The 27420-nt window shown below is 40.5% G+C and overlaps 2 protein-coding genes across 4 annotated transcripts in view; one reads left to right on the top strand and one right to left on the bottom strand.

Annotated features, from left to right (window-relative positions):
• The window catches only part of DTL (denticleless E3 ubiquitin protein ligase homolog), a 28496-nt gene extending 25638 nt beyond the window's left edge, over nt 1–2858 (bottom strand). The window contains exons 1-5 of the mRNA XM_071548049.1: nt 2791–2858; nt 2290–2415; nt 1337–1435; nt 953–1014; nt 741–861 (exon numbers count right to left, since the gene is read on the bottom strand). Coding sequence (XP_071404150.1) covers nt 741–861; nt 953–1014; nt 1337–1435; nt 2290–2415; nt 2791–2845 — 463 coding nt within the window. The 5' untranslated portion in view covers nt 2846–2858. The remainder of the gene's footprint in view (nt 1–740; nt 862–952; nt 1015–1336; nt 1436–2289; nt 2416–2790) is intronic.
• A 237-nt stretch (nt 2859–3095) lies between these two features.
• Nucleotides 3096–27420, top strand: part of INTS7 (integrator complex subunit 7) — a 44874-nt gene continuing 20549 nt past the window's right edge. For all 3 annotated transcript variants that reach the window (XM_071578123.1, XM_071578104.1, XM_071578114.1), the window contains exons 1-19: nt 3096–3218; nt 3347–3476; nt 4260–4406; nt 7152–7289; nt 8257–8303; nt 8767–8966; nt 10464–10586; nt 13121–13238; nt 14570–14704; nt 15279–15376; nt 16047–16286; nt 16969–17106; nt 17807–18013; nt 21580–21774; nt 22580–22683; nt 23057–23125; nt 24171–24303; nt 25971–26069; nt 26864–27049. In XM_071578123.1, coding sequence (XP_071434224.1) covers nt 3128–3218; nt 3347–3476; nt 4260–4406; nt 7152–7289; nt 8257–8303; nt 8767–8966; nt 10464–10586; nt 13121–13238; nt 14570–14704; nt 15279–15376; nt 16047–16286; nt 16969–17106; nt 17807–18013; nt 21580–21774; nt 22580–22683; nt 23057–23125; nt 24171–24303; nt 25971–26069; nt 26864–27049 — 2598 coding nt within the window. In that variant the 5' untranslated portion in view covers nt 3096–3127. The remainder of the gene's footprint in view (nt 3219–3346; nt 3477–4259; nt 4407–7151; nt 7290–8256; nt 8304–8766; nt 8967–10463; nt 10587–13120; nt 13239–14569; nt 14705–15278; nt 15377–16046; nt 16287–16968; nt 17107–17806; nt 18014–21579; nt 21775–22579; nt 22684–23056; nt 23126–24170; nt 24304–25970; nt 26070–26863; nt 27050–27420) is intronic.

The following is a 27420-nucleotide window of genomic DNA, read 5'->3' as shown; positions in this document are numbered from 1 at the left end:
GGACACTTTGCACAGAATTTAATAAAATTTGTAGTTTGTTTACAGTGGTCTGTGTGGTGACGACTGCACAAAAAGACCACAATTTCACGCGTGAAAGAAAAGTTTCTTGTTTTGCACTAGTTGTAAGTTTGCAAATTCCAAACATACATGTCTTAGTCATGTATTAGTTTGTGTGAGTTTACAAAGGTTACTGTACCTCCTTCCAAAAGTTCTATTTTGAAAAGAGAGGGGGAGGTAGGGATGTGTAACCTGCAAATACCCTGTTAAGTCTTGAAGTAGCAAAATTTAAGATTTTCAAAATGTTATTTCTCAATTTTCAAAATTTTCAGCCTTTCTGTTCAAGTTGCAATATGCATGATGTGTATTCTGTTGTTTGCATTTTTGCTTTGTTCTTTGAAACAAAAGGGGGAGATGTTGCAGCCCGATTCAGGTGGGCCTGAGTGACCACCCCACAAGTTTCGTTTTCCCCTTAAAAGGACATGTTTCCAGCCTCAACCAATTGGAGTCAGACCACCGCACCTGGGGCGGGATCACTTGAGGTCATATAAACCTGTGTTTTTGAATAAACTTGGGATTTGCTTTACATCACATTGGTGTGTGCAGTCTCCCCTAGGCCATGGCAGCGACATGGGTCCCTGCTCAGTCAGCCTTTGTACCTATCAGTTTCCAAAGCCCTTTTTTAGCCCTTAAGGTACTTTGTCAGAGGGAAAGAAGAACAAACAGGGAATATCAACATTTACCTTTCTCAAATCTAGAAAAAGCAACTGACTTGAGGCTACACTGGTGACCTTTGCATATGCCAAGAAGCTCGCCGGCCCTCACATCCCACACCTTGGCTGTCTGATCTCCTGAAGCAGTGACCTTCAGAGACAAAAATAAAAAGCTTTAGTCATTTTCTGTACATAGTTGCCAAAGCATTAAAAATAAAGTTAGATAGCAAAAGACTGCTTACAATCCTGTGTTCCTCTGGTATCCAGGCAAGGTCAAATACAGCGTTTGAGTGAGCCTGCCACTCTAACAAGAAAAGAAAACCCAAGATTAGTTCAGCGCCTTGCAGCATTATATTTTGCAGAAGACTACAGGACATCAGACACTGAAATCAGAAATCTTGTCAACAGCTTAGGCACAAAAAACAACATAGAACAATTTACCTACTGCTGCCATTGTAAGAGCACGTTCATGCTGCTGCTTTGTAAAGAAGACTCAGCAAAGTATGTGAAAGGACTTAAGTACTGCCTACGTTTATGTTTTAATGACTTGTGCAAAGCTTTCTTTGATTCCAGTAAATTCCATACTTGTCACATTAAATGAAGATCATCTTCTATACAACATTTACCTTTAAAGATGAGTTTGCTGGTAGTGTGAGCTTCAGTATCATAGAGTCTAACAAATCCTTCTTCATTTGCAACTGCCAGTATATGCTCCATATTTGGGGCTGAAAAGAAATTGAAATGTAATATATTATGTAGCTCATTCATAATCATGCCCCTGTTCCTTATGAAAGGACACAAACTCTTTAAACAGAACACACAGCAAATAGATAGTTGTCAAATAAACAGTATTTACATAGCAACTTTAAAAAGCAGAAATACTGGCAAGCATTTAGGAATAACTATACATGGGTAACCAAATGGCTCCAGGAGAACTGTTGAGATAATGGCCTTTTCCACAAGCTATAGTAGTTCTCTAGTTACAGTTTTTGTTTCTATACTACATATCATCTACAGCCTCTGGTATTTTCCATTATCTGAGCTGGGAAAGCAGGAATCTGCCTTGGAGAAATGTAAAGGCTCATGCTGACACAAGAGTACTATGGATGAAAGGGTTTTGCCCTAAAGATCCAGGAGCTTCCATGCTTACTCCACTTGGTATTTGTCTGTCCTGGGGACAGCGTGGTGACATGCATACACCTCTTTGATCTCTACGTTCTGTTCTCTATGCTGGTAATTCTTTTATTTATATTTTGAACAAAGCCCTGTTTTTCACCTGAGCAGCTTCACACTGTCACCAAGAGGACATACCTTGAAACAGACACAGACGAAACAAAGACACAATAAAGGAAATGCTTTGTAGTTGCTTCTTAAAGTGAATACTTTCCACCAGTGTATCTATGAGCACCACGATCCAATGTGTATCACATCTAGAAGCCAGTACACTGTTACCAGCTTATTTTAAAACAAGAAACTCTGAAATCAAATCATGAGGCATATTTAAACAAGAACGACAAAAAAAGCTGCCAGCAGTGCCCACACCCTGGCACCCAATAGGGCTTTCAGAGGGTGCCTTTACCTGTAGAAAAGGTGCAGCCGAAAGGCGGGACCGGCATCCCCGTTTCTCCGTAAGAAAGGTGGTCATCTTCCTGGCTGCACTGGTAGCTGTCCAAGAGATGCTGCAGGGGAAGCGGCGAGGAACGACCTGCAGCGGGACAGACGGACCGTAACGCACCCCCGCAGGCTCGGGCGCCGGGAGCGAAGAGACCCCCGCAGCGGCTGTGAAGGCGCCCGGAGACGGAGGGGGGGACAGGTCGGAACGGGGTGGGACGGGACGCAGCGGGTCGGGGACGGAGCGGAGCGGAGCGGGGGCGGGACGGGACGGAGCGGAGCGGGGGCGGGACGGAGCGGGTCGGGGACGGGACGGAGCGGGTCGGGGACGGGACGGGACGGAGCGGGTCGGGGACGGGACGGGACGGAGCGGGTCGGGTCGGGGACGGAGCGGAGCGGGTCGGGTCGGGGACGGAGCGGAGCGGGTCGGGTCGGGGACGGAGCGGAGCGGGTCGGGTCCGGCACTCACTCCCGGGCGCGGCGGCAGCGGGGGCGGCGCGGCGGAGCAGCGCGTGGCAGAGCATGGCCGTGCGGACACGGCCGCCGCGCGCGGACGCGACTCCCGCCAACCGACAAACCCGCCAAGCGCGCGGGGCGTCCTGATTGGCTGGCGGGAAGAGCCGGTTGGGCGGTGCGAGGGCGGGGCCTGGGACTCGGGGCGGTGCCCGCCGCACGTTCCCGCGGCCGCCGCGCGGGGCGGGGCGGGGCGGGGCGGGGCGGGCACGCCTGCGCCTGCGCCTGCGCGGGAAGGGCTCTGCTGCGGGAGCGCGACTGCGCCTGCGCGGTGCCGGGCGCGAGGAGAAGGAATGGCGTCCAGCGCCAAGTCGTTCCTGGCCGATGCGGGCTATGGAGAGCAGGAGCTGGACGCCAACTCCGCCCTCATGGAGCTGGACAAAGGTGAGACCGGGCGGGCTCGGGGTTGTCGCAGAGACGGGGTGGGAGCTTTACTCTGTACCGCTTTATCCACATCGGGGCCGGAGGAAGAATCGGGAGTTACCAGCGGTAATTCTTGTTGTCTCGCTTAGGCCTTAGGTCTGGGAAACTCGGGGAGCAGTGCGAAGCCGTCGTTCGTTTTCCCAGGCTCTTCCAGAAATATCCCTTCCCTATTCTCATCAATTCGGCGTTCCTAAAGCTGGCCGATGTTTTCAGAGTGGGGTAAGTACCACCAGTTACCTTCTGTCCATTCCAGCCTCCGCTCCTCAGGACTCACTCTTGGGACCAGGTTGTGCTTGGTTGGAGCTTGGCTTTCCCCATCCGTACTGGGTTTAAGTGGCTGTGATGGATCAATGGCACAGTTCCTTTCCATTTGTCCTGATTTGGGGATTCTCTTCCTGACTGATTAAAGTTCACCGGTGTAAGTTCTGCTTCACAGGCACATGCGAATTCATAATTCATAAATAGATGAATGGGGCGGATTTTGTCTCTAGATAATGTAATGTTAATAACAAAGCTCAAAGTATAGCTTTTCAAAGTTCTTGCTGTCTCAGTGATGTATCTAATGGAGTCAGAGCTACTGTGTAATGACTTACAAAGTTATATGTTATGAAATTTTTACTGTTGGACAGGAAGGAAAAGAAATTCACTTACACCTGGTAGTGACAATTAGACTCTTCTGCCTTAGTCTTGCATGTGTTTTTCTAGCAGAGTAGGATCCCTGAGTGTGCACAAAACAGGCATTTGCTTACATCCCTCTTCATTGGTGTCAGCTGGTTTATTTCTTTGGAATTGAGCATGGATCTGACACTACCTGAGCAAGAAAATAAAACAATAGTGTATTAATAGTCTCTTATTACACCAGTCTACTCAAGAAGTGTTTCTGAAACGTAGACATTTCCTTGTTTTAACTTGCTTTCAGAAGTTTTAAAATAATTCAGTGTTTAAAGTGCTTGGATTGTTATTATAGTATAGCCTGATAAAGAAATGTGTGTGTTTTAATAGGAACAACTTCCTGAGGCTGTGTGTGCTGAAAGTTACTCAGCAGAGTGAGAAGCACTTAGAGAAGATCCTGAATGTGGATGAGTTTGTCAAAAGAGTTTTCTCAGTAATTCACAGCAACGACCCAGTTGCTCGGGCCATTACACTCCGGTATGTGTTATGTGCATGATCCAAATTCACTTCTTATCTGTAGCTAATTATCAGTGTGCACAGCTGGAATAACAACAGCAAGTGCTGCACATGGGCTGGGGCAACCCCTGGTATCAGTCCAGGCTGGGGGATGAACAGATCAAGAGCAGTCCTGTGAAGAAGGACTTGGGGGTGCCGCTGGATGAGCGGCTGGACATGACTCAGCAATGTGCACTGGCAGCCCAGAAAGCCAAGTGTGTCCTGGGCTGCATCAAAAGCAGTGTGGCCAGCAGGGCGAGGGAGGGGATGCTGCCCCTCTACTGTGCTCTGGTGAGACCCACCTGGACTGCTGTGTCCAGCTCTGGGGGCCCCAGCACTCAAAAGACATTGACTTGTCCAGAGGGGGCCACCAAAATGATTAGATAGATGGATTCTTCTGTGAGAAAAGGCTGAGGGAATTGTGATTGTTTAGCCTCAAGAAGAAAAGACTTCAGGGTGGCCTAATTGCATCCTTCCAGTGCCTGAAGGGAACTTGCAAGAGAGCTGGAGAGGGACTTGTTACAAGAGCATGTGGAGATGGCAGAAGGGGGGATGATTTCAAACTGAAAGAGAGTACCTTTAGATTAGATACTAGGAAGAGATTTTTTCCTGTGAGGATGGTGAGGCACTGGAATCCTCTGCCAAGAGAAGTTGTGGCTGCCCCATCCCTGCAAGTGTTTGAGGCCAGGTTGAATGAGGCTTTGAGCATCCTGGTCTAGTGGAAGGTGTCCTTGCCCGTGACAAGGGAGTTGGAATGAGATGATCTTTAACGTCCCTTCCAAACCAAACTGTTTTGTGATACTATGAATGAAATACAGAAGGCTTTTTATACATTGCTCATAGAGTTAAAAGCACAGACATCTGTCTTTAAAGGAGATGAATGATAAAGATTTGTGATCAAAGAAGAAGGTTATTAATCATTTTTGATGATGAGAATTTTGTGGGTGGTTCCAGGTAAAACAGAGTTTGCAGTGTTGAAATTTTGTGTACTGGAGAAGACTGAACCTTGTATACATAATCCAGGCAGTAGCCATATGCAGTGTGTCATATATTGCCTGTGATACATTTACTCCAGGACCAAACGCCAAGTGCTCCCAAAGTAATTTCTGTTAATTTGTGACCGACACTTACATGAACCTTTTGATGCTTGCACCTCGTTTTCATTCACTGTTGTCCTAGAAGTTTTCTGCTTGTTGGTCTCTGATCAATAACTTCTAAGGAAGTGCCGTTGTATTATTGGTGGCTTTGGACTGTATAGGAATCAAATGGGAAAACAAATAAAATTAATCTGTCTTTAATGTCATTGCCCTGCTGCTTTGGTTTCTGTGTCTCCAGCTCTGTCCAACATAGTCATCTTAACTACATCTTCCAGCCCCTCTGCAGGCATGAAGGCAGCACTTGTCTTTCTCCCTTTATATTCCTTTCTGGTCTCCATCTAGAACTGTCACTGATTTCACTATTGAAAGATGGGAGGCATTAACAGGAGGTTGATTGATTAGCTCATGTGTCCACTTTTTTCTTTTGCTGTTTCATTTGAGATTATGCTTTCATGCTGCAATGTCTCAGAAATCTTTAAGTACACTGGGTCTATAAGTTTTCTTGTACCTCCACTTCAGTGTTCTAACATAAGATTGCAGTTGTTAATGGCATTGAGAGTTATCTTAACAGATTGCTAGAAGTCCTAGGAATCTGTTCAGTTTGAAAAAATACTTAAATTACTAATAAATTCACAGGATGCATTGAGTGAACTGTTAAAATGGCTGTTGGTTCAACGGTTTCAGATTCAAGTCTTCTATTGATTTGTTTTTGTCCTCCTTGTGTACTGTCAGTAAGAAAAAACATGTTGAAAGATCTGCCAAAACAAAACTTTGTCTGTAGAACTTTGGTGCTAGATAACTGTGTGTAAATATTTGCACAGAATTCTTGCTAAAATTACCATCAATGTTACCATCCTGCATTCATTCTTCTTTTGATTGGATTATACGAAATATGTTTGAAAGGTATCATTAAGATATTCTTAACAAAGTATAAGTTGATTTGCTACATTTTTAGCAGTTACATAAAAGGTATTGCATGATTCCCACTAACAGCCTTTCCCACATCATTGAAAGATCACAAAAACAAATGGTGAAAGTCAGGTATTTGTACACTTGATCATGGTAACTACTCTAGAAACTTCTCTTTCGCAGCATGTGGTTCAAATGTATGACTGTTCAGACATTTATCACGTATTTACTTCTACAGTCGTAATTAGGAAGAGGAATAGAAAGGGTAAAAACAGTTCTCTAAAGAAAAAAGTGGGTTTTACATCCTCCCAGACTACCACATTTTTGAATTTATATCCCATGTTGTTCTTTGTGTGTGTCTGAAAACAACCATCAGTACATTTTAGGATTAAATCTGTTATTTTAATACCAGAGCTTGAATGTAAGAGCATTTAAAAAATGCTTACTCCTGGTGCCATAGTGCACTCTTAATTTTGAAAGAATTTTTGGTAAATTTCTCACTGTTCCTATTTCACACTAAGAGGTATGTAATTAAGTTTTTATCAAACTACTGACATAACCCACATGATAAAATTTGTTACCTTTTAATTATAATGCTTCTAGCATTTGTTTCTGTAATAGACATGAAAGAACATGTATTAACCAGTCCTCTTACATTTCTGTGTGGTTTCATCTTATATTTCTTCATTGTCATTGCTCTTCCTGTGATTTATTTCTGTAGGATGTTGGGCAGCATGGCATCTATTATTCCAGAAAGGAAGAATGCACATCACAGTATTCGTCAGAGTTTGGATTCCCATGATAATGTGGAAGTTGAAGCTGCTATTTTTGCTGCTGCCAACTTTTCTGCACAATCTAAGTAAGATTTTTTTTCTTAAGCACCATTAACACTTACATTCACAAACATTACTAGTCATAGAATCATATAATCGATTGGGTTGGAAAAGACCTCCGAGATCATCAAGTCCAACCCTTGGTCCAACTCCAGTCCCTTTACCAGATCATGGCACTCAGTGCCACGGCCCATCTCAGTTTAAAAACCTCCAGGGATGGTGAATCCACCCCTTCTCTGGGCAGCCCATTCCAATGCCTGATTACTCTCTCTGCAAAGAATTTTTTTCTGATCTCCAACTTAAATTTCCCCTGGCAGAGCTTGAGCCCGTGCCCCCTTGTCCTATTGCTGAGTGCCTGGGAGAAGAGACCAGCCCCCACCTGGCTAGAACTTCCCTTCAGGTAGTTCTAGACAGTGCTGAGGTCACCTCTGAGCCTCCTCTTCTCCAGGCTAAACAAGCCCAGCTCCCTCAGCCTCTCCCCATAGGGCTTGTGCTCCAGTCCCTTCACCAGCCTTGTTGCTCTTCTCTGGACCCGCTCCAGCACCTCAATATCCTTTCTGAACTGAGGTGCTTCTGTAGTGCTAACAGTGCCATTTATAGCAAAATACTTGATTACGTGCCATTTTTGGCACATATTGTAGAGAAACCTGAACACAAGTTTAACAGATTTTTTTTTCTAAAATGAAAAGCTCATAAATATGAGAATTCAAAGTGGAATAACAGCTTTAATCAAGGATTATTTTGCTGAAATTATATTAGGAAGCAAAATGCACTGCTTCTTGTCATTTTGACACTTTTTTTTTGAAAGCTTCCATTTATCATTTGATTATACCTATGTGCAGAGGTTCTGAAAAGATTTAGGTTTTGGCAGGCGCTCTTTTGTGGAAGTTTTCATTGTTAAAACTCAGTGTTTGGTAGTTGAGTCGATTTTTAAATTGTTTAATTCTTAGTTTTTTATTTTTCATTTCACCCAGTTCTTTCTTTTCTCCACAGGGATTTTGCTGTTGGAATATGTAACAAAATCAGTGAGATGATTCAAGGTACATGTGTAGATTGAATGATAGAAGGAAAAAGCTTTAATTTCTCCGAGAATTCTTTATTATTCATGTTTGTATATGAGATATCAAAATGCTATTGCTAAGCAATAATCTAGTGTCTGGCTCTGGTGTTCTCTTAAAATCTCAGTTTTCAAAGCACCTGTTTGGTACAGAATAAAAGCTTATCCATGGTATGATGAATCAGCTTACACAGAGTCTCATGGGTTGCTTCCCATGGATTAATATGTGTGTTACTTGCAGTGAATCAAGGAGCAGTTTTCTCACATAGCCATGAAAGTGCCTGACACTGCTGTTGTTACACACCCCCCTGGTAGATGAGATATTTGAAACCAATGCATGTGTCTGCACAATCTGCATTGAGTAGTGTAGACACCCTGTGTGCCCTAGTCCTGCCAAGTGCCAGTACAAGGACTAACACTCTGCCTGCTTCGTTTCCTTGTGGCAGGTTTGGCCACACCTGTGGATTTGAAGTTGAAGCTGATCCCTATTCTGCAGCACATGCATCACGATGCCAGCTTGGCCTCCAGCTCCCGGCAGCTGCTCCAGCAGCTGGTGACATCCTACCCCTCTACTAAGATGGTCATTGTCACTCTGCACACCTTTACTCTGCTTGCTGCTTCTTCTTTGGTTGACATTCCTAAGCAGGTAGTTCTTCCTAGTGGATTCCTTAAACTTGAAGTCCAAAGTACATTTTACAAAAATTCCACTTCTAGCTGATGATGAAAATAAATGGTGATGACTGTGCTGAGCTGGTTGCTCCTGTATCCTCTTGAGGAAGAGTACCCTGAAAACAGCTGCTGCTTTCTTAATTTTTTTCCCTTTCTGGTTTCATTTCCAGGTAACCCTATCAAACACACTTAACCCTTTTTTACAGATCATAACCTGTTGTTCTTTAAAGAACTGGGATTGAAATCAGCTAGGATCAATCAGAATTCAGGAAAACACCCTGACTTTTCCTGAAAATATTTCATTGTGCCTGTAGAAGCCAGGCTTCACATTCCACTGCTGTATATTGTCTTGCATTGTGGGGGTGCCCTTTCTCTTTCTTTCATGAAAGGAAATGAATATTTCAATAGCATAGAATGCCTTTAAAATGTGTTTCTTGGAAAACTTTGAGAATTTTAATCTATTGCTTAAATTTAGGACTGTAAACCAAGTAATGGGAAAGCAGTGATGGAAAAGTGCAATGCTTTTATGCTCTGATAATGAGCTTTGTGGATGTGATTTATATAGCAGGTCTGAACACAGTGACACTTGAGACTCATCTAAGTAATCCTTGTAAAGTAGTCATGAAAATCTGTTTGCTTTATTTCAATCCTGTACAGCTGTGGAAAGCTGGTGTCTGTTGCTGTTAGACTGATAGCATCAATCTGTCTGAAACTTTTGGTATGGCTCATTTCTGTATTTCAGAGGGTGCTTTTGTTAGTACTGAATCTAAGCACTGAAACAACATTAGAACACTTAATGTACTGCCTTTTTTTAATGACAGCAAGCATGGAGATTGAGGCTGTATTTCTGCAGCACAACAGCCAATACTGCTTAAAACTGATGTAGTCAGGGTGAGGATGTGCATTCTTTTTCATGTGCTGGCTCTTCCATATTTGTAAATTTGCAGCAAATGAACAAAACAAAGGACATGCAGTGTCACTTAAATTGAGATGAATGCTTTGGAGGTTGTGGGTAAGGGTTATTTTTGTTTGGTTGGGGGTTTGGGGTTGTTTTTGCAACTGCTGACATAGAAGGTATGTCTGTTGTGCTGTCTCTTAAGTGCAGATCACAGAGATGCTCAAATTAGCATCAATTGCCCAGCATAGTGGCTAGTAGCATAATCACAACAGTGTAAGGTGTTTCCTGAGCTTCTCAGGGATGTTTTATGGTATTTCTGAGTGCTGAAACAGATCTTGAGGCTTCTCAGGCATGCAGGGTTATGTAGAGAAGGGTACATGAACAAGGAGAGCATGATGGTATAAAACAGATGCCAGACTGTTTTCTTGCAGTGGCTTCACAACCATGTGGCAAGCAATCAGACAGATAAGGCAAGTTAGTTTTGCTTGAGTGTGCTCAACATTTCTTCAAGACTGATTTTAAGAGGACTTCCTTCTTGTAGCATAGCTCTTAAACAGTGAATTTCTTTTGTTGCAGATCCAACTTTTGTTGCAGTACTTGAAAAATGACCCCAGGAAGGCTGTGAAGAGGCTTGCGATACAAGATTTGAAGTTGTTGGCCAACAAGACACCACATACATGGAACAGAGAAAATATTCAGGTTTATACATTTTTAAGCTAAAACTTATTGCTAAACTTTCCAGTTGTAGTATTCTTTCTAGCAAAACAATTTGGGAGGTAAAGGAAGGAAGAACACGCATCTCCATACCCTTAAGTTAGATTACTCTGCCAAGCAGAGTAGCCAAGTATTAATGAGCAGTTCATAGAATGGCTTTTGTGGATAAGTTGATGCATAAGTATCGAAGTTGAAGTACTACAGCTGAGGAGAAGCATGTGTCATGTATTAGGCCTTTTTACAGTAAGGAAATTACTTTTCCATCTGAAAAACTGATCTGAGGTAATAGACATAAGAGCTTAATGTTTCCCTAATCTTAAATTACTGAGTACATATTAATGCTTTCATGTAACACAAAGCCACTGAGATGCATCAAAGCATGTTATCCAACAAGGTATACTTGAAGGGACAAATGTAATTTTGATCTCTTTTCTTAGGATTAGTGGCTTATTTTCAAGAGTAGCCTTGAGACCCTAGATGGTGTTGCTAGTCCATCTGTGCTATTTGTGGAAACTGTGATTATATTATAGATTCAACTATAGATATAACTATTGTTATAGATACTAGTCTTTCTATCACAGTTGCATGTGAATATTTTTTCTCCTTGTTTTTCTCTCTTTCTGCTAGAAATGACAATAGAATATAACGTTGGGTTAGATTAACGGGAAGGTAAATATTTCAAGAACTTAAAGGCACAGGGTTACAGCTCTACTTTTTTATGGGTCGTTTTTTCTTTGCTTCTTGGAAGCTACTTCTGTTCTATGCTGTTAAAGCATAAGGCAGCTAGGAGGAAAAACTATGTGGGTTTTTGTTAACAATCAAGAAAAAAAGTATGTTCTGCTTTGTCCCCAGTTCTTAGAGAGATGATGGTGTGAAGCTTACAGAGGTTTTTGTTTAAGGGAACTGTTTTGTTCTTCATTATGTATTAATACCAGAAAGGTATTTCAAGGAATTTCTTTATGGATTGTTTTATGGATTCTTTGCAGTCAAAATGCTGCTCTATACCATTATGTCTGGTTGGCAGTAGACATTGGTAACGTGGCTTTCATCATCACTCAGTGTCCTAGAGTAGGTGTCCTGATGGCTGAAATGCACAGGGAAAAGTTCCTTTGATGTCAGAACTAAATCAGTGACTGGATTAAAACAAGACTAGTTGTCTGAATTGTCTGCTTGCTGAATGGCATCCATAAATAATAGTTTTTCTGATTTTTGAAGTATAAAGTCAACATTTTGAGTTGGGAAATTGTTCTCTATATATTTAAATGACTTAGTAATGTTTGTACAACAGGGACTGGAACAAACCCTTCATTTCTCTTGACAAGACCTGCTTCTTGTACCTTTTTAGCAACAAAAGCTGGTTAGTTTCTTCAGCATTTTGGGTCTGTCTGTGTAGGTCAGATGGGAAACTTGGTCTTTGAACTATGGAGATTTCACTGATTGTAGACATCAGCTTTAGAAGCTGTTGCTATTGGTGACTAGAACAGTGCTCCTGACTGCAAAGGTAACCAGCCGTCTGCAGTCCTTCCTGCTAATTCTTCTGTGCTCTGGTATTCTTCCACGTTCTGAGGGGGACTCTAATGGCACTGGTGTAAAGCATCAGTGTTTTGGGGGGCATCAAGACTCATTTTCAACCCTAATCATTTTATTTTTCTCTGTCTGTTTGATGCCATGCTATTCAATGGATTAGCAAAGTACTAATTGGTGCAAATTACAGATATATCTAGAGTTTAACCCTTACACCTTACATTGTCTGATAACACCACTGGGTATTTTTTGTTCTGTGGAATTAATTCTGTGTTGTTTTTCTTTAATCAGTTACTGGAGGTTATCCTTCAGCTTTGGCACTCTCTGAGGCAGAATATACTTATATTTTACATTTGTGTCTCATATTACTGTCTCTCTGTTGACTAAAAAACCTCCAAAATCAGTGAATGACTGTGGACAGTGTTGGCATAATGAATTGAGAACAGTGTGCATTGTAAGAGTAATTCCAGCCTAGATGTGATAAGGGCTGACAAGATCTCGCAAAAGGCATAAAAGTATGACAGGATATTCTACTATAAATGAATGAAAAAATAAAATAAGCTTTAGTGTACTTATCAAGGAATTTAAACAGTACTGTTAAAGGAAATGAAACTTCGCTCTTCAGAGATGTAAACTTATGTAAAACCCTGCAGATTGTTACAAGGCAAAATAATGAGTATGCCTCTAAGACTGGAGAGACTGTCTTAAAATCTTTTGTGGTATTTGGCCAGTGAGACCTGATAATATTTTTGCCACTGATTTTTAATTTATAAGTGACTTATAATTGATGTTTCATAACTTATAAGGAAGACGCCCCACTGTCAATTTCTGTAAACCACATCCTCAGTCTTCTACAACAGATGCTTGATTTTAGTATGGTATTTAGTGGGAAAAATCTTGCTCTCAAAACTTTTCACAGAAGTGCAACTAAATTTTTAATACAGATTGTTCATGGGACTTCTTACCTCTTTATCTTTTTTCCTTCTGATCTTTAGGCACTCTGTGAATCTGCTCTTCACACTCCTTATGACAGCTTGAAAATGGGCATGTTATCCGTTCTTTCCACGTTGTCAGGGACCATTGCCATTAAGCAGTACTTCAGCAGTGCTCCAGGTAAGAAGACAGGATTAGATGGTTATCTTTGGGGTATCTAACAGGCTGGTTTTCTACTGATGATCTGTTTCATCTGAACACTTTTTAGCACATTCTTAGCTGGTTTTGAATGTCAGAACACTAGTTGAGAGACTGTTTGTCATTTTAAGTTTAAAATGGGATGCTGTATATCCATGAATAATCATGGTCTCAGATTTTGTGGTGGGCAGTCCAGTGGTGTAATGGAGAGCACTCTGGACTCTGAATCCCAAGGACCTGAGTTCGAGTCTCAGTGGGGACCATCCCCTGGCAGTTCAATGCCTCCCTGCCATCCCATCCCGTCACATCTCGGATGCTCAGCAGGGTCAGCCCCGGTCAGTACCGGGTGCTGTGACAGTCCTGAGGACTTCACTGTCACTGTCCAAGCTCGCTTGGCTGTGGCAAATGGACCTCAGGACTGAAACGGTGGGGCCAGTTCTGTGCACGCTGTGCCTCACCTAAAAAATCCACTGTGCAGAAGGGCACGCCCAGATGGGGAGAGCTCTGCCCAAATCTGCGTTCGCAAGGTCTGGCCATACATAGGTTTTGTTGTGTTTTGTGAGTACTATAGTGTGTGAAAGGGGTTTTAACCTTTGGGATTTCAAGTTTTCTTCATTTTATGATAAAATGTATTGCCTCTCAAATGGCTGCCCTGCATTCTGCTTAAGGTGCTTTAAAACCATGGGTTTGCAGAGTTCTTGAGTGGCAGGGAGGCTTCATGGTGTGAGAGTGGGCTGGCATGTTACTCTGGTACAGGGAAGTTATGCCACCCTTGTGGGAATGGCCTGCAGCAGTACCAGGTGAACCCTTCTGCCTTGTGACAATATTCTGGAGAAGCAGACTAGACATTTAAAAGTAATTCAAGGTATCTTGTTCTTAGAATTACCATCATGCTGGGTTTTTTTTCCTGAAAGCCAGACTGCCTTAATGAGTATCATGAACCCAACTACATCAACTGCAGAAATGGAAAAAAGTAGTACATTCTCTTCAGTCATTCTGGCATGTCTTAATAATTAATATGCTCACCAGCTCTTTTTAATCAGACATAATATTCTTTAAGGCAATATTTCTCTGAGTCCTGAAACATCTGCTTTTAGACCCCAATGTTCTTTCTTGTGTGTGTCTGGCTTGTGTAGTATTCAAGAATGGGAGAATCTCTGTGTGTAAAGAGAGAAAGATATTGTCATCCTATCATTTAAACATAAGAAAAAATCCAAAGTCAGTATAATTGTTTTGCAGAAATGTACTCAGAGATCTGTGGTGTATTTATGGCCTGTGCAGTTTTATGTTCTGTTTGCCTTGTCTTTATTTAGGAACAGCAGCTACAACGGCAAGATCATTTGATTTAGTTAAACTAGCACAGGAGTGCTGTTACCATACTAACCGTGGCATTGCAGCTCATGGTGTGAGAATTCTGACTAATATATCAGCCTCTTGTCAGGAAAAAGGTAAGTGAAAGCAGGGACAATGAAATGGGTCTGTTTACAGTCAGGCTTATGCTCTTAACATGTATTAACTGGTCCTGTCTGTGAACCTGTCTGTAAATCTGTCTGATCCTTCATGCTGGCTAGGGAGAATGGGGACTATAAACTAGTAGAAAATACTCTGTGTGATTCTATGAATGTTTGGGGAGATCCATCTTTGTCTAATTTAGAGAAAATTACTGGGCATAGTAGAACTGGTGCTAAATAAATGCTTGTTTTACCTTTGCTGTAAGACCAGAGAATTGTTTGTCAACTTTTTAAAATGCTTTGCATAAAGTCTTTTGCAAGAGAATCACAGGTAATTTAGATGTCTTAGTCCAGAGGTTTATGTGTACTTTACAAATGTCACAGTTGCTGTGACTGCTGAATAGCTACCTGAGACATGAAATGGCAGAACTGTTTCTAATCAAATTAATGTAAGGCAGGAGGATTAGGAAGATACTTATCTGTCATGACTGCAACAGAAGTGCAAGCATTACACCAACTATGGTCAGAAAACAGAACAGAGGACAAGCTAACTCTGCTTTTCTTTTTATAGATCTTCTGCCATTGGAGCAAGATGCAGTTTTTGGCTTAGAAGCTCTTCTTGTTCTTTGTAGTCAAGATGACAGTCTGGGAGCTCAGGCAACCTTAAAGGTGACATTACTGTTACCTTCTCCTAGCACAATTTCAGGTTATAAACATCTTGTTTAACAGAGGTTGTTGGGCACTAGACCCTTTCTGGTGGAAGCATAACTGATTGGAGGAAAATGAAGATTTTTCTGGTTTGCCTATAATCAGAGTTCAGAGCTCTAGAGAAACTGAGCACAGCTATAGTGCAGCTCCTCTCAGCTCTAGAGTAAGAGGGTTGTTCAGTGGAGATGGGAAGCCTTCCTCTCAGAGAAACAGCTGTAATAAAAAATGAACTTGAACATTGGATGGAGGTGTCTCTGGAGGACAAAAGGATGTTGGAGAGAACTTTCTTTTTGGAGGTGGAGATGCAGTGTACACAATCACAACACTTTTATTATTTTTATTTTACCACTTCAGAAACTGCTATCAGGACTTTTCTAGTTATTTACCTCTGAAGGCTGGTGGTCTGAGAAAGACTACAAACATTTCTTGAATTTATGATGTGTTTTTGTGCTTTGAGCTCAGGTACAAAGGCTTGGGCTGTCAGAAAAATCTCCTTTTATAGAGTACATGGTTCTGAGAACACCAGATCTGTATTTCTGCAGTCATAATTGCAGATAAGTAAGTGTGCCTGGCTTTTTTATTTTCAAATAGACATCATGTTTATTGTACCTGTGGATTGTGTGAATTGCAGATCACGTTGACTTGCATGGTAAAGCTGGTCAAGTGCCGTCCTCACCTGAGCCAGTCAGTGGTTGAGTCTCTGCTGACGCAGCTGCAGAGTGCCCAGGACAATGCCAGGATTCTCATGTGCCACTGTTTAGCAGCTATTGCCATGCAGCTGCCTGTCCTGGCAGATGGGATACTAGGAGACCTAATGGACCTCTATAAATTAATTGGACAATCTGCCACAGATAAGAAACAGGAACTTTTGGTAAGACCTCCCTTGATGTATGAAGTCTGTATAAAAAACTGTGGATGGATTGCATTTAAAAAGGCAGCTAAAACATTTGTTATGTCCAGGTTGATGTGCCACTCTATAGCCACTATTTTCAATTTTGTTTTAACTTTTGACTACATATGTCGGTGCTTAGTGGAGAAATATCTCCTAGATGGAGCTGAACTAAGCAGTGTGTTCCATTAGATTTTCCAGCAGATGGCACTGCTTAGGCAAACCTGGCTGTTGAAATTATTGGGGTATCTCTAAAGTAATGTTTATAGGCAAAATGGCAGTAAACTTCATTTATATATGGTGCTCTGATGCAAAATGACTTAATATATTGTAAGAGAGAAAAATGCTTTCATCACATCTATTTGGGAAAGAATTTGAATTTTAAAAAAGAAAGTACAACCTTTCTGTTAATTTATTTGGAGCATTTGAAATATCTCAGTTAAAAGGCAGAGTAAAGATTCTTTAAATGAAAGTTACTTTCATGTGAAAGAAATACTTGGATTGCTGTAACTATTTAAAAGATACGACCCAAAGTTTTGCAGTTAAAATGTATGTGTAATCTTCAATGTAGATTTGAGTCCAAAATAAAACAGAATTGCCTTTTTTCTTTTTTCTTTTAGTTACTGAAATATAACTTTCTTCCTCATCCTCCACTCTCTATTAGGTTTCTCTTGCCACAGTGATATTTGTTTCCAGTCAGAAAGCTTTGTCCACAGAAATCAAAACTGTTATTAAACAACAACTTGAGAATGCCTCCAATGGATGGACAGCCTACAGGATAGCCAGGCAGGCTTCCAGGATGGTAAGTGAAGATACCTGGAGGAAAATGGTTTGTTATGGTTGGAGGAATGCTTGTGATTTCTTTGAATTGGATAAGAAAGTAAGGAAAATGGGAGGACTTGGGAGGAGGAAATGAATGGGGGTGGGAGATAGAAATTACTTTCCCAATTAATTCCCTGGAATGCTAATCCAGATATGTAGGACACTGATCCCATCAGAAGGGTTTTTCACTTGCGATTTTCAAGTATTTGAGAAGGAACTAAGTAATGACCTGACACTTTCTTGAGCATATACCCAATCCATATTGTGTAACTGTTCTTTGGAAGGTGATACAGGTCATCCTGATGTGTGCTTCTTTCTTCAATGTGAAGAAAGGAAGAAAAGGATGCTATTTCCCTTTCCCCTTCAGTAAATTCACAACTGGGGTTAGAATTACACAGAAAGTAGTATGAGATGCTGAGGTGAAAGTAAATATTGATGTTTGTTTCTCATCTTACTGAATTATCTTGTGTAAATAAATACTATATGCAGGCTAGTATTGCCTTAAAATAAGCATTTGTGTTTTTATTTATTAGGATTATCATGGTTCAGTGATTGGAAAAACTTTCACTATTATGTTTTTAAGCTAAGAGTAGTTTTGGAGACGTTACTGTTTTATTTGTTTTGAAGAAATCCACAACCTTCTTTCATATCCCCTTTCAGAAACATTCTTCTCATTACAGGGCAACCATGACATGGCCAGAGAATTGTATCAAAGCCTGCTGACTCAAGTGGCTTCAGAGCACTTCTACTTCTGGCTCAACAGCTTGAAGGAGTTCTCCCATGCAGAACAGTGTCTGGCAGGTTTGCAGGAAGACAACTACAGCTCAGCACTTTCTTGCATTGCTGAAGCTTTAAAATCCTATCACAAGGGAATAGCATCATTGACGGTTAGCACACATTGCTGTAGTGATGGTGTTTCTGTGTACTGCAGCATGTCTGTTTGGGTTCTGTTCTTAAATCTCTGAAAACTTTTTAAAGATGTCTGGCATCTTCCAGACTCTTTTTGAAATGACTGCAGAGAAGATCCAGTTGTAACACACTGCATCTTCAGAGGAAAGATCCAGTAGCTCATCCAAGTGTCATTAGCTAGATTTTACTTTATTTTTCTTTCTACCCCCTACCCCTCACTTCCTGCCTGAATCAGATCATGTGATATGTGACAATTCTTGTTTAAAATTACAGAACTTAAAAATTTTCCACTCTTTGTCTTGGCTGAGTAAAAGCTATTGTAATAGTCAAGCCTGGAAATTTGTCTAAATTGGCTGCTCTCTTCTCAAAATATAGAGGAGGATTCAGTTGTCTTCCTCCCTCCTGCTGAGTTCATGTTGCCTTGTATTTGACAGTGTGATCTTGTGGGATCCTAACAAGACAACACCAATTTAAAAAGAGGAGGAAAGACAATTCAACTTCATCAAATTGGCAGAATTCAGATGGTACCTGCTTTTATGCAAATACCTTCTGCTTCTCTGAAGTGGTAAAAATAGCATGTCTGTGGATGTGAACAAAAAAAAGCACTGATGAACATGGGCCTTCAGTTCTTACTGTGAAGTTGGTTCTTAACTAAGGAAGATCCAGCTTCACGCAATGCCTTTTATCACATTTTAGTTTCCATGAAGAAATCTTTATGTACAGTTTTCTGTATGCATTTTCAGTGAAGCTGGGTTTCTTTTGTTAGTTACTGGGACTGCCAGGGTCATGACAGTTCAGATATTAGTGTTTAATAAAGTTCAGATATTACCATTTATTAATAAAATGTCCCTTAATAAACAGAAAGGACATAAATTTTACACTGTTGTCCTCTGAAAGACCATCATTTCTGAAGTGTTTGTCTTTAACTGTTGGTTGAGTGAATAGGCTTTTAATTCAGCATTTCAAGATTTCTCTAATATGGAAAAGACATTGAGGGGAGGACCTCATCTAATTAGATGTAAATATTTAATACAGGCAGGAAAATTGCTTGCTTAAGTAAGTCATTCTGTGATTCAGGAATTTAATTACCCTTTCCCTGGAGTCTGGGACTTTTTCTCTGTTAAAGGATTCCTGTCTTCATCTCTGCTGACTTCACTTTCTGCATGTTCACATAGTGTTTTTCTGGATGCAGTACCTTCCTGGTGAGTGGTTGTGGTCCAGAGGGGAAATAATGTGTTTTGTAGGGTTAGAGGAGAGGAAATTGGGGTTTATTGCTAGTCGTTGCTGACTTGTTGCATCACTCTGGACAATTTCCCAACCATGCTTGAGTGTATTGACTGTAAAAGTAGCCACTCGCTGCTTGCATTCATAGAACTCAGCATCTTGAAGGGGAGCAAAGTGCCACAGAGTGCACAATAGTCTGACTGCTGAAGGCTTTTGCTGTCTCTGCCCCCTGACTCCACCTTTACTGTTGCTGCTGTTTCAGTGCAGAGCATGACTCAGCACTGTTGGCACCACAGACCATTGGTGTGTTTGATGAACCCTGTGTGGCTGTTCCACTTTGTAGCTGGGAAACACCATGCCAGGAAATCTGTTGTAAATGTTCAGTCAGCCCAGTTCAGCAATGATGAAACAGCCAGACAAGTGTCTGATCTTGTTGGAAATTTTCTCAATTCCTTCTTGATATATGTACAACTGTCTTGCATTGCTGCTGTTCTCGCATCTGAGTTAGTGCACTTGAGGGAAAGAAGTCCCATTACCTTATGGATTAGAGGTGTGTGTGTAACTTGTCATGGAGCATATAAACCATAGTCCCCATCTATCTTGCTGTGTATTTGCTTGTAAAGTTAGCAAAAGGTTTGAATAGGTCCTGCTCTTTCTGGCATGGAATATGTGTCTCATTGGAAGCCTTGTGCTTATTTTTCTCTGCTGGTAATCTCCTAGAGAAGATACAAAGCTTGAACAAAGCACCAATATAGCCACTGTTTAAGTGGCACGAATTCCAAATATGCTGATAGCAAGTGATGGTGTTTAAAGAACTTAGATGAGCCAAAGAACTCTTTCTGTCACTTTCAAAAAGGAGTTGTAACTCATTTATTGCCCATGGCTGTATGGGTAGCAGATAAGGTAATTGCAGTATTAATGAGACAAGCTTGTATTTCCATTTACAAGAATCAAGTCCAATTTGTCCTACTAAAAATGTCTGGATTTTCTGATATAAGTACTGGAACTTTACTCCCTTTAAAAGCACGTAGTCTCTGTAGAGCACTTACAGTGCAACATAGCCCTCTTCACAGAGGCTTTTCCGAAACTTCCCCTGTAGAATAAACTGAACAATTTCAATTCAAAAGGGATTTTTTCTTGTGCCCTTGGAGAAGGGAAAGCAAAGTGATAGATAAGAGAGGCTGAGTGGCTCAAGTGATGAAAATTCTTATTTTTTCAGTGAAAATCTAGCTCAGTAGTTTAAAGTGGGTGCAGTCAGCTGATGTTTCCTCACTTTAGTCAACAGTGGGCCAGTTCTCAGATGACAATGTTTTGTGAGACACTAGTTAGCTGTTTCTCTGCCAGCAAAGAAATAGTTCTTAGTAAGGTTTTGGGATAAGTTACAACTTCCTCCTTTGAGAAATAACCTGCCAAGGAGTACAGAGCACTGGGGAAGATATGCATGATTTTGACATACTTCCAATCTCTGAGTAAGGGAAAGTCCCAGTGCTTTGTTTTGCAGATGGCTTTTTTTTATTCTTGAAACAAAAAGTGGGTTCTTCTCAAAATCCCAACAGTTTAAGAAAAAAAGTAGTGGATTTTTGGCTTAACTGTTATCAAACCTTGAGTACTGCAGTTTACCCATTCATGGGTGTCCTGAGTTGTCACAGATGCTTCTTCTACAAGTCAGATAAGCTCTTAGGGAGCAAAGTTTCACAGAACTGCATTTTCTAAATAATAGCAGCTTGTCTGCCCTCCTGGGGTTGTGTCATTTACTGTTCTTAGTTATCACTAGATAATGTCTCTTGGCCTTCATCAAGTGCAAGGTTCGATGCCTTCATAATGTTCTTATCCATTTCACTGTTCCAAAAAAATCAAAGGTCATCACCCCTTCCTCTTCTTCTGGGTAACTTTAGCCAATTCTTTCTCTTCTGGCTGATGCAGAGAATCACTTTTTCAGACCTTGTGTTTCTCTTTCCCATCCAGTTTAATGTACTTTCTCTTATAGTACAGACTATCTGGGTTAATGTCTGGCCTAATGGCTTGGCCTTGGAATAAGGGGAAATATATGCCCTAATAGCTTTTTAACAGCTTAAGTCACATTTGTTACTAGGGTGGTATGCTTGGAATATGACTTAGGAATTATGTAACTTCTGCGTCATTTTTATTTAGTATTATTTAAATTGAACAAACCTGTTAAATGTAGTTTTAAAAAAACAGCTTCTAGCATTTGTACTTAAGGATTCAGTTGTCTGCTGAGACAGTTCAGTGACACTGCAATGTTATTTTATCATTTTTGCTTCTGACCTAGATTGCCAACATTCCTGTTACTGTGTTTCAGGCTGCTAGTACGCCACTTAATCCTCTGAGCTTTCAGTGTGGATTTGTGAAACTCAGGATTGACCTTCTGCAAGCGTTTTCTCAACTTATTTGTACCTGCAACAGCCTAAAAACAAGTCCACCACCAGCTATTGCCACAACGATTGCTATGACATCAGGAAATGATCTCCAGAGGTGTGGACGCATCTCTAACCAGGTATGTCTTTTTGTTCCACTTGTGCAGTTCTGTTTGGGACTCTGACACAAATTTTACTTCTCGGAAGTCACATCTTTCACAAGAAATGAAAAGTAGCAGTGAAGTGTTTTGCTCAATAGTGGGCCTTGGTTTTCACCTGTGAGCTATAAAAATGCTTGGCTGTAGCAGGCCACGTTTGGAAGCTGAGTGTGTACGTGTGTTTCCTTGTACACTCACACAGCTTCCAAGGATATGCTTGTAGTGAGCCACTCTGTACACTGAAACTCACAGCAAGGCCTTTCACGCCTTGTTTTCAAATGCCTCAGACACTGTGATTACACTGAGGAAGAATATAAGTACCTTAGAATCATACACAGCTGCTTTTGGTGAGTGTTGGCAACTGTCCTGACACCAGAAAAACACCAAGATAGTTTACTTCTAAAATCCATGTAGTCTGCAGAAGGGAATCAGTGGGTAGCCTTGTAAAGACAGAGTAGTTTGTAGCCTTGTAAAGATAGAGCAGTTTGATTTACCAGTAGGGAATGGAGGAGGTTGTCGCTGAATATTGGTTTGCTTTATTTTTACCCCAAGAAGTGTACGTTGCTGTTCTGTTACAGGAAAAATACCCATTTAATGCATGGATAACAGTCTATCACTTAGGTAATTTTTATCTGTGTGAAGAAACAAGAACTTTATATATTTTTGCTGGAGTATGTTACACATTCCTTCAGTGTTCTATGTTACAGTGTAGTGGTGCTCTGGATCTGTGGGGGTTTGTTTGTTTTGCTTTGATTTGTGTTTTTGACTAGTAACATTGTCTCTGTAGATGAAACACTCCATGGAGGAATTCCGAAACTTGGCTACACGGTATGGAGATCTTTATCAGTCATCTTTTGATGCAGATTCAGCAACTCTGAGGAATGTAGAACTGTATCCTTTTAAAATCTTACCATTTGTCCACTTCCCTTGTCATGTGGACAGCATGAAGCTTCACAATCCTCTTTTCTATCAAAACTCCCACAAAGTCATTGTGAAGCAGTTAATTACATAAGAATTATGTACAAATTGCTTAAATGTATTTAAAAATAAACATTATCACTTATTAAGAAATTATTACAAAAATTGGAGCAGCACAAAACTTGGCAATTTCATATTTCTTGCTCCATGTTTACTAAACAAGTAGTGACTGTAGGATTACTTCACAAAAGCTAGAGAAACAAGGAAAAGTGCCACTAAACACATTGCATTTCTTATTTTAGATGCCAACTTTTTAAGCCTTTCAGCTCCTTAGTATTCATTTCAGACAACAGCAAAGCTGTCTTTTGATTTCACATGCTATAGAAGCTCTGATTTTGGATCCAGAATCTGCAAGGTAGGTTTGATAGTTAACTTCATATTCCTTTTCCAATTATTTCTAAATTCTTGGAACTTTAAGCCTTGGAGTTCAAAGAACATTCAGAAAGTTTCTCAGTAGACCCTTCCAATTATACTTTAGCAGGCTTAAGGATCTGTTGCTGCTGTTGCAGGCTGGGACTGTGTTTTGGGTTCTGTGTTTTATACTGATTTTGCAGAAGAGCTCTATACTTGACTTGTCTTAAATACAGTCTTGCACTAAAATAAAACTGACCATTAATCTCTCCTTCAGCCACCTGTTTTAACTTGTGTCATTCTGTGTTAGCTCCCATACCTGTTGCTTGCACTTGTAAGTGCATCTCAGCTTTCTTCATGGTTGTGAAAATATGTACTCTAAATTAGTTCAAATTTCTAGTGTAAATCACTTCTGGTTCTTTTTCTGACACTGAACTTATATCCACTTAAAAAATCATGGTGAACAACCCATGAATAGTTCCAAACTCCCAGGCTAAGAATAAACGGAAAATACTGTGGATAAGATCTCTTTGTGATTTTGTAACTGGTAATATAAGTGAGCATCATAAGTAACTGTAGTGCTCATTATGACTTAAGCTTTGCTTAGAAGGTGTATTAATCGAACTTGTAAGAAGCTGGGGTAGGAGATGGAATTGTATTCAAAGCATGAGATTATAAACTTCCAGATTTAGTCTTATTTCTGACTGGCATTCTTGCTTTTCTTTGTTTTGTGAGGTTTTTAAAAATGTTATAAACACTGCTAGCTTAAATAGAAGCCAGGGGAAGTAAGCATACTGAGTCTGTGAGACCTGTAACTGCTTCAAGTGAGGGAGGGTGGGGACAGAAAGTGGTGGATAAGCTGTAGTTAAGAAAGATTTAAATGGGAAGAGCAAGTGTTACAGTTGAAAAATAATAAACAGTAAACAGTTTGAAATACATTTCTTAATGGATTTCAAGTTGTAATGGAGGAAGATCCTGTTTATTAGTGTGCCTTCCAGATTATGATGAGGAAAGTAAGTTAGACACAATAAAAAGTTTTATTTTTTTAGTTTCCAGGAATATAGCTCAAATGGAACAGCTCATGTTGAAAGTGAATATGAGAGAAGAATGATGTCTGTATTTAATCATGTACTAGAGGAAGTGGAATCCCTCAACAGGAAGTATGCTCCTGTGTCTTACTTGGCAAGTAACAGTTTTATTTTAAATGTATAATCTGTAGAAAAAGGTTCCAAAAACCTGGCAACTCCTTACGCCTATGGACATAGGGCCAAGAAACCAAAAAGCACGCTCAGTTAATTAACATAACTTCTTACTGGCACCACATAGTCTCTACAGAGACACACTACTTTAAAAATACTTCAAAAACATTTTTTGATAAAATACCTATAACCTTACTGGTATGATTAAAAATAGTCTTAAAATTTCTGATAATAAGGGCATAGCAGATGCTGATAACTTAAAGTGCTGTTAAGTCTCTATCAGATCTCTCACTACACTTAATGCGGATAATGCGGAGGATCAAAGGACATCACACGATGAACCATTATGGTTTCAGGTAGAATGCCATTTATTGATACACTGCAAGCAGTTTATATAGGGTCAAAGCTGCATGCTAATTGACTATAGTAACTTTCACACCATAAAGCAACATTTCTTATTGGTTATATTCCGTATCTCACAAGTCCAGTGTTTTGATAAAACATCCTAACGATTCCCAGGTAAATCTCAAGAGAAACTTTCAAGAGTTCTTGTGTGAAAGTCTAGGGAGTTGCTGTGTGAACTCCTGGGGACTGATTTCTTCTTTACCACTCAGCAGCAGCTGTGCCTTTGTTTATTCTTTGCTGGTAGCTGCTTCAGTCTCACAGAGTCCATACAGTCTGGGTCGCTCACATGGCCATTTTCTGTAAGAAATCCCTCTACATACACTCACATTCAAACACTGAAGCGCATTCTCTTTGTTCGTGCTCTTGCTGAGAAGGAATTCTCCCCAGTGCTGGAGGGTCCAGCATTGCCCTAGTTTTGGTCCCAGAGCTGTTGGTTTTGTGTTGTGTTTTGTGAGTATGTTGTTTCTCTTATCAGTGCAGGTCATCGAGGAACACAATGTAAAGTGTGCTGAGTGCAAACCGTGAGCTGATAACGCACCTCTTCATGGGGCTGCTGTGGTTCTCTCTGTTACTGTTAGTGAACATCATAAAGCTGAAGTTAATGGGAACCAGGTAGTTTGTTTGTCATGGCTGGCTTCTATTTGCCTTGTTTCTAAATTCAACAGTCCTTACCAATTCCAAATAGAATGGAAGAATGAATCTTGTAAATGGTACCAAAGGTAAGCCCTGTAAACTTAGTTGTCACTGGCTCTGTACCAAGGCAGGTGAGTGACTTGAGCAGCACTGCTTGTGTGCATCTGAGTCAGAAGGGTGGTAGAGTGCAGCAGGAAAGGAAGAGTAGACAAGAGGCTTAAAACTTAATTATTGCATCACATTCAGTTGGGATAGATGCCAGTCTTATTTGCTTGGAGGGGAGTTGTTTATTTGAGAGTTCATGTATATGAGTGTTTCAAGCAGATCCTGCTCTGCTGACTTAACATTAGCACTTGAAAGATTTGTATTTTTCTTTTTCTTGGCCTCCTTATTGTTTCCAGAGCAGAGTACCTTCTTTGTAAAAGGCAGAACATAAACAGAGAGGGTGAATGTGATCGCTGTCATCATAGTGGCTGTAATTCTATGACTGTATTAATACATTTCATCAATTCTAGTGGTAATTACTGTGCTTTCAGTACCTCAAGTCCATGTCTTCTTCCTATGCTATGAATGGGGGTTTTTGCTCAATTGTTTTGTCTCTGTTTCTTGCAGCATACAGCTTGTTTGTGCAATGCTGTCATTGCCTTGTTGAAGGTGCCACTTTCATTTCAAAGGTACTTCTTCCAAAAGCTGCAATCTACAAGTATCAAGGTAAGTACTGCTTAAATATGGCCTAAAATTTCTCTTTCCATAGTCTTTTTATTTCATGAGAAAAGCCCTACTGAAGACAAAGCATCAGCATTTTTAGTGGAGATACTTAATTGCAAATAAATAGGTTTATTTTATCTGTTAGGAGTAAATTGAATACTATGTATGTATGGTCGTGGAGAACCACTAGGCAAGTGGGATTCAGTTTTTTGATTTCAAAGCCTTAAAGATAAAATGTGGATGGAATTTTTGTTGATTCTGAGTCTACAAATATTCTATAATGTTCTGGTCCCAGGAAGACAGCTTATATAAATTTGTACTGTTTTTTCATTTTCTTTTAAAAAGCAAGGTTTGCTGTCTTGGAAGAAAATTGTAACATATATCTGCTGACTGACTACGAATGACTATATGTGACTGTGGTCAGATTTTGTTGTTTTATGCAAGTGCTCCTTGTTTTTCTGGGAAAAGTGAAAGCCTCAAGTTTTTTCTTATTTACTCTTACTGCATTTTACTTCTTTGTCCAGCTTAATATACTTGTGGCTATTTTGGGAACTATTTTTTCCACATCTTTTGAAAAAATGTAGTAAATGAACTGATATAAACATGATACCTGGTATTGCTGATGTTGTTTATTGTTTAATATAATAATGAATCTTCTGGTTTTCCATTTGTTGGTTTTTCTACCAAACCTCTCCTTGGAAATTTTTCTGTAAGAAGGTGTCCTGTGTCATCCTTGAATTGTGTGTGCTTTTCTGGAGGCTTATAATTACATTTGGATCTGTTTACTTGTGTTTCAGCTTGCTCTATCCCCATCTCCAAGGAACCCAGCAGAACCTATAGCAGTACAGAACAATCAGCAATTGGCCCTAAAGGTGGAAGGAGTGGTTCAGCATGGATCTAAACCAGGCCTTTTCCGTAAAATCCAATCTGTCTGTCTAAATGTCTCCTCAGTGCTGCAGAGCAAATCTGGACAAGACTATAAGGTGTGGACAGAACAGAGCCAGGAGGAGTCTTAAGCTTTCTTGCTGTATTTTCCTGTTCTTTTGCTTGGCTCTGGTTAGCAGAATTTTCAGGTTGATATAAGTGGGTGGTTCTGTCCTTCCACTCCTGACAGTTGACATTCGAGCACCAGCCAGAGCCAGGTGTAGTGAATGGAAGGGATCTGGGACTTTTAAGGCTGCTGGATGCCAATACCATTTTAGTAACAGCTTTTCTTCCAAACAAAGAGGCTTTGTGATGTTCAGAACAAGTCATTAGGCATCTGCTTGAGATCAGGAAAAGTCACCCTAGTTATATATAACCCAGAACTCCACAGGAGAAAACAAACCAGGAGCAGATTATTCTCAACCACATA

This window comes from Pithys albifrons, chromosome 2 (assembly GCF_047495875.1).
Source record: "Pithys albifrons albifrons isolate INPA30051 chromosome 2, PitAlb_v1, whole genome shotgun sequence".
Lineage (NCBI taxonomy): Eukaryota > Metazoa > Chordata > Aves > Passeriformes > Thamnophilidae > Pithys > Pithys albifrons.
Note: the sequence above shows the minus strand (reverse complement) of the source record. Positions and strands in the feature narration are given on the sequence as shown.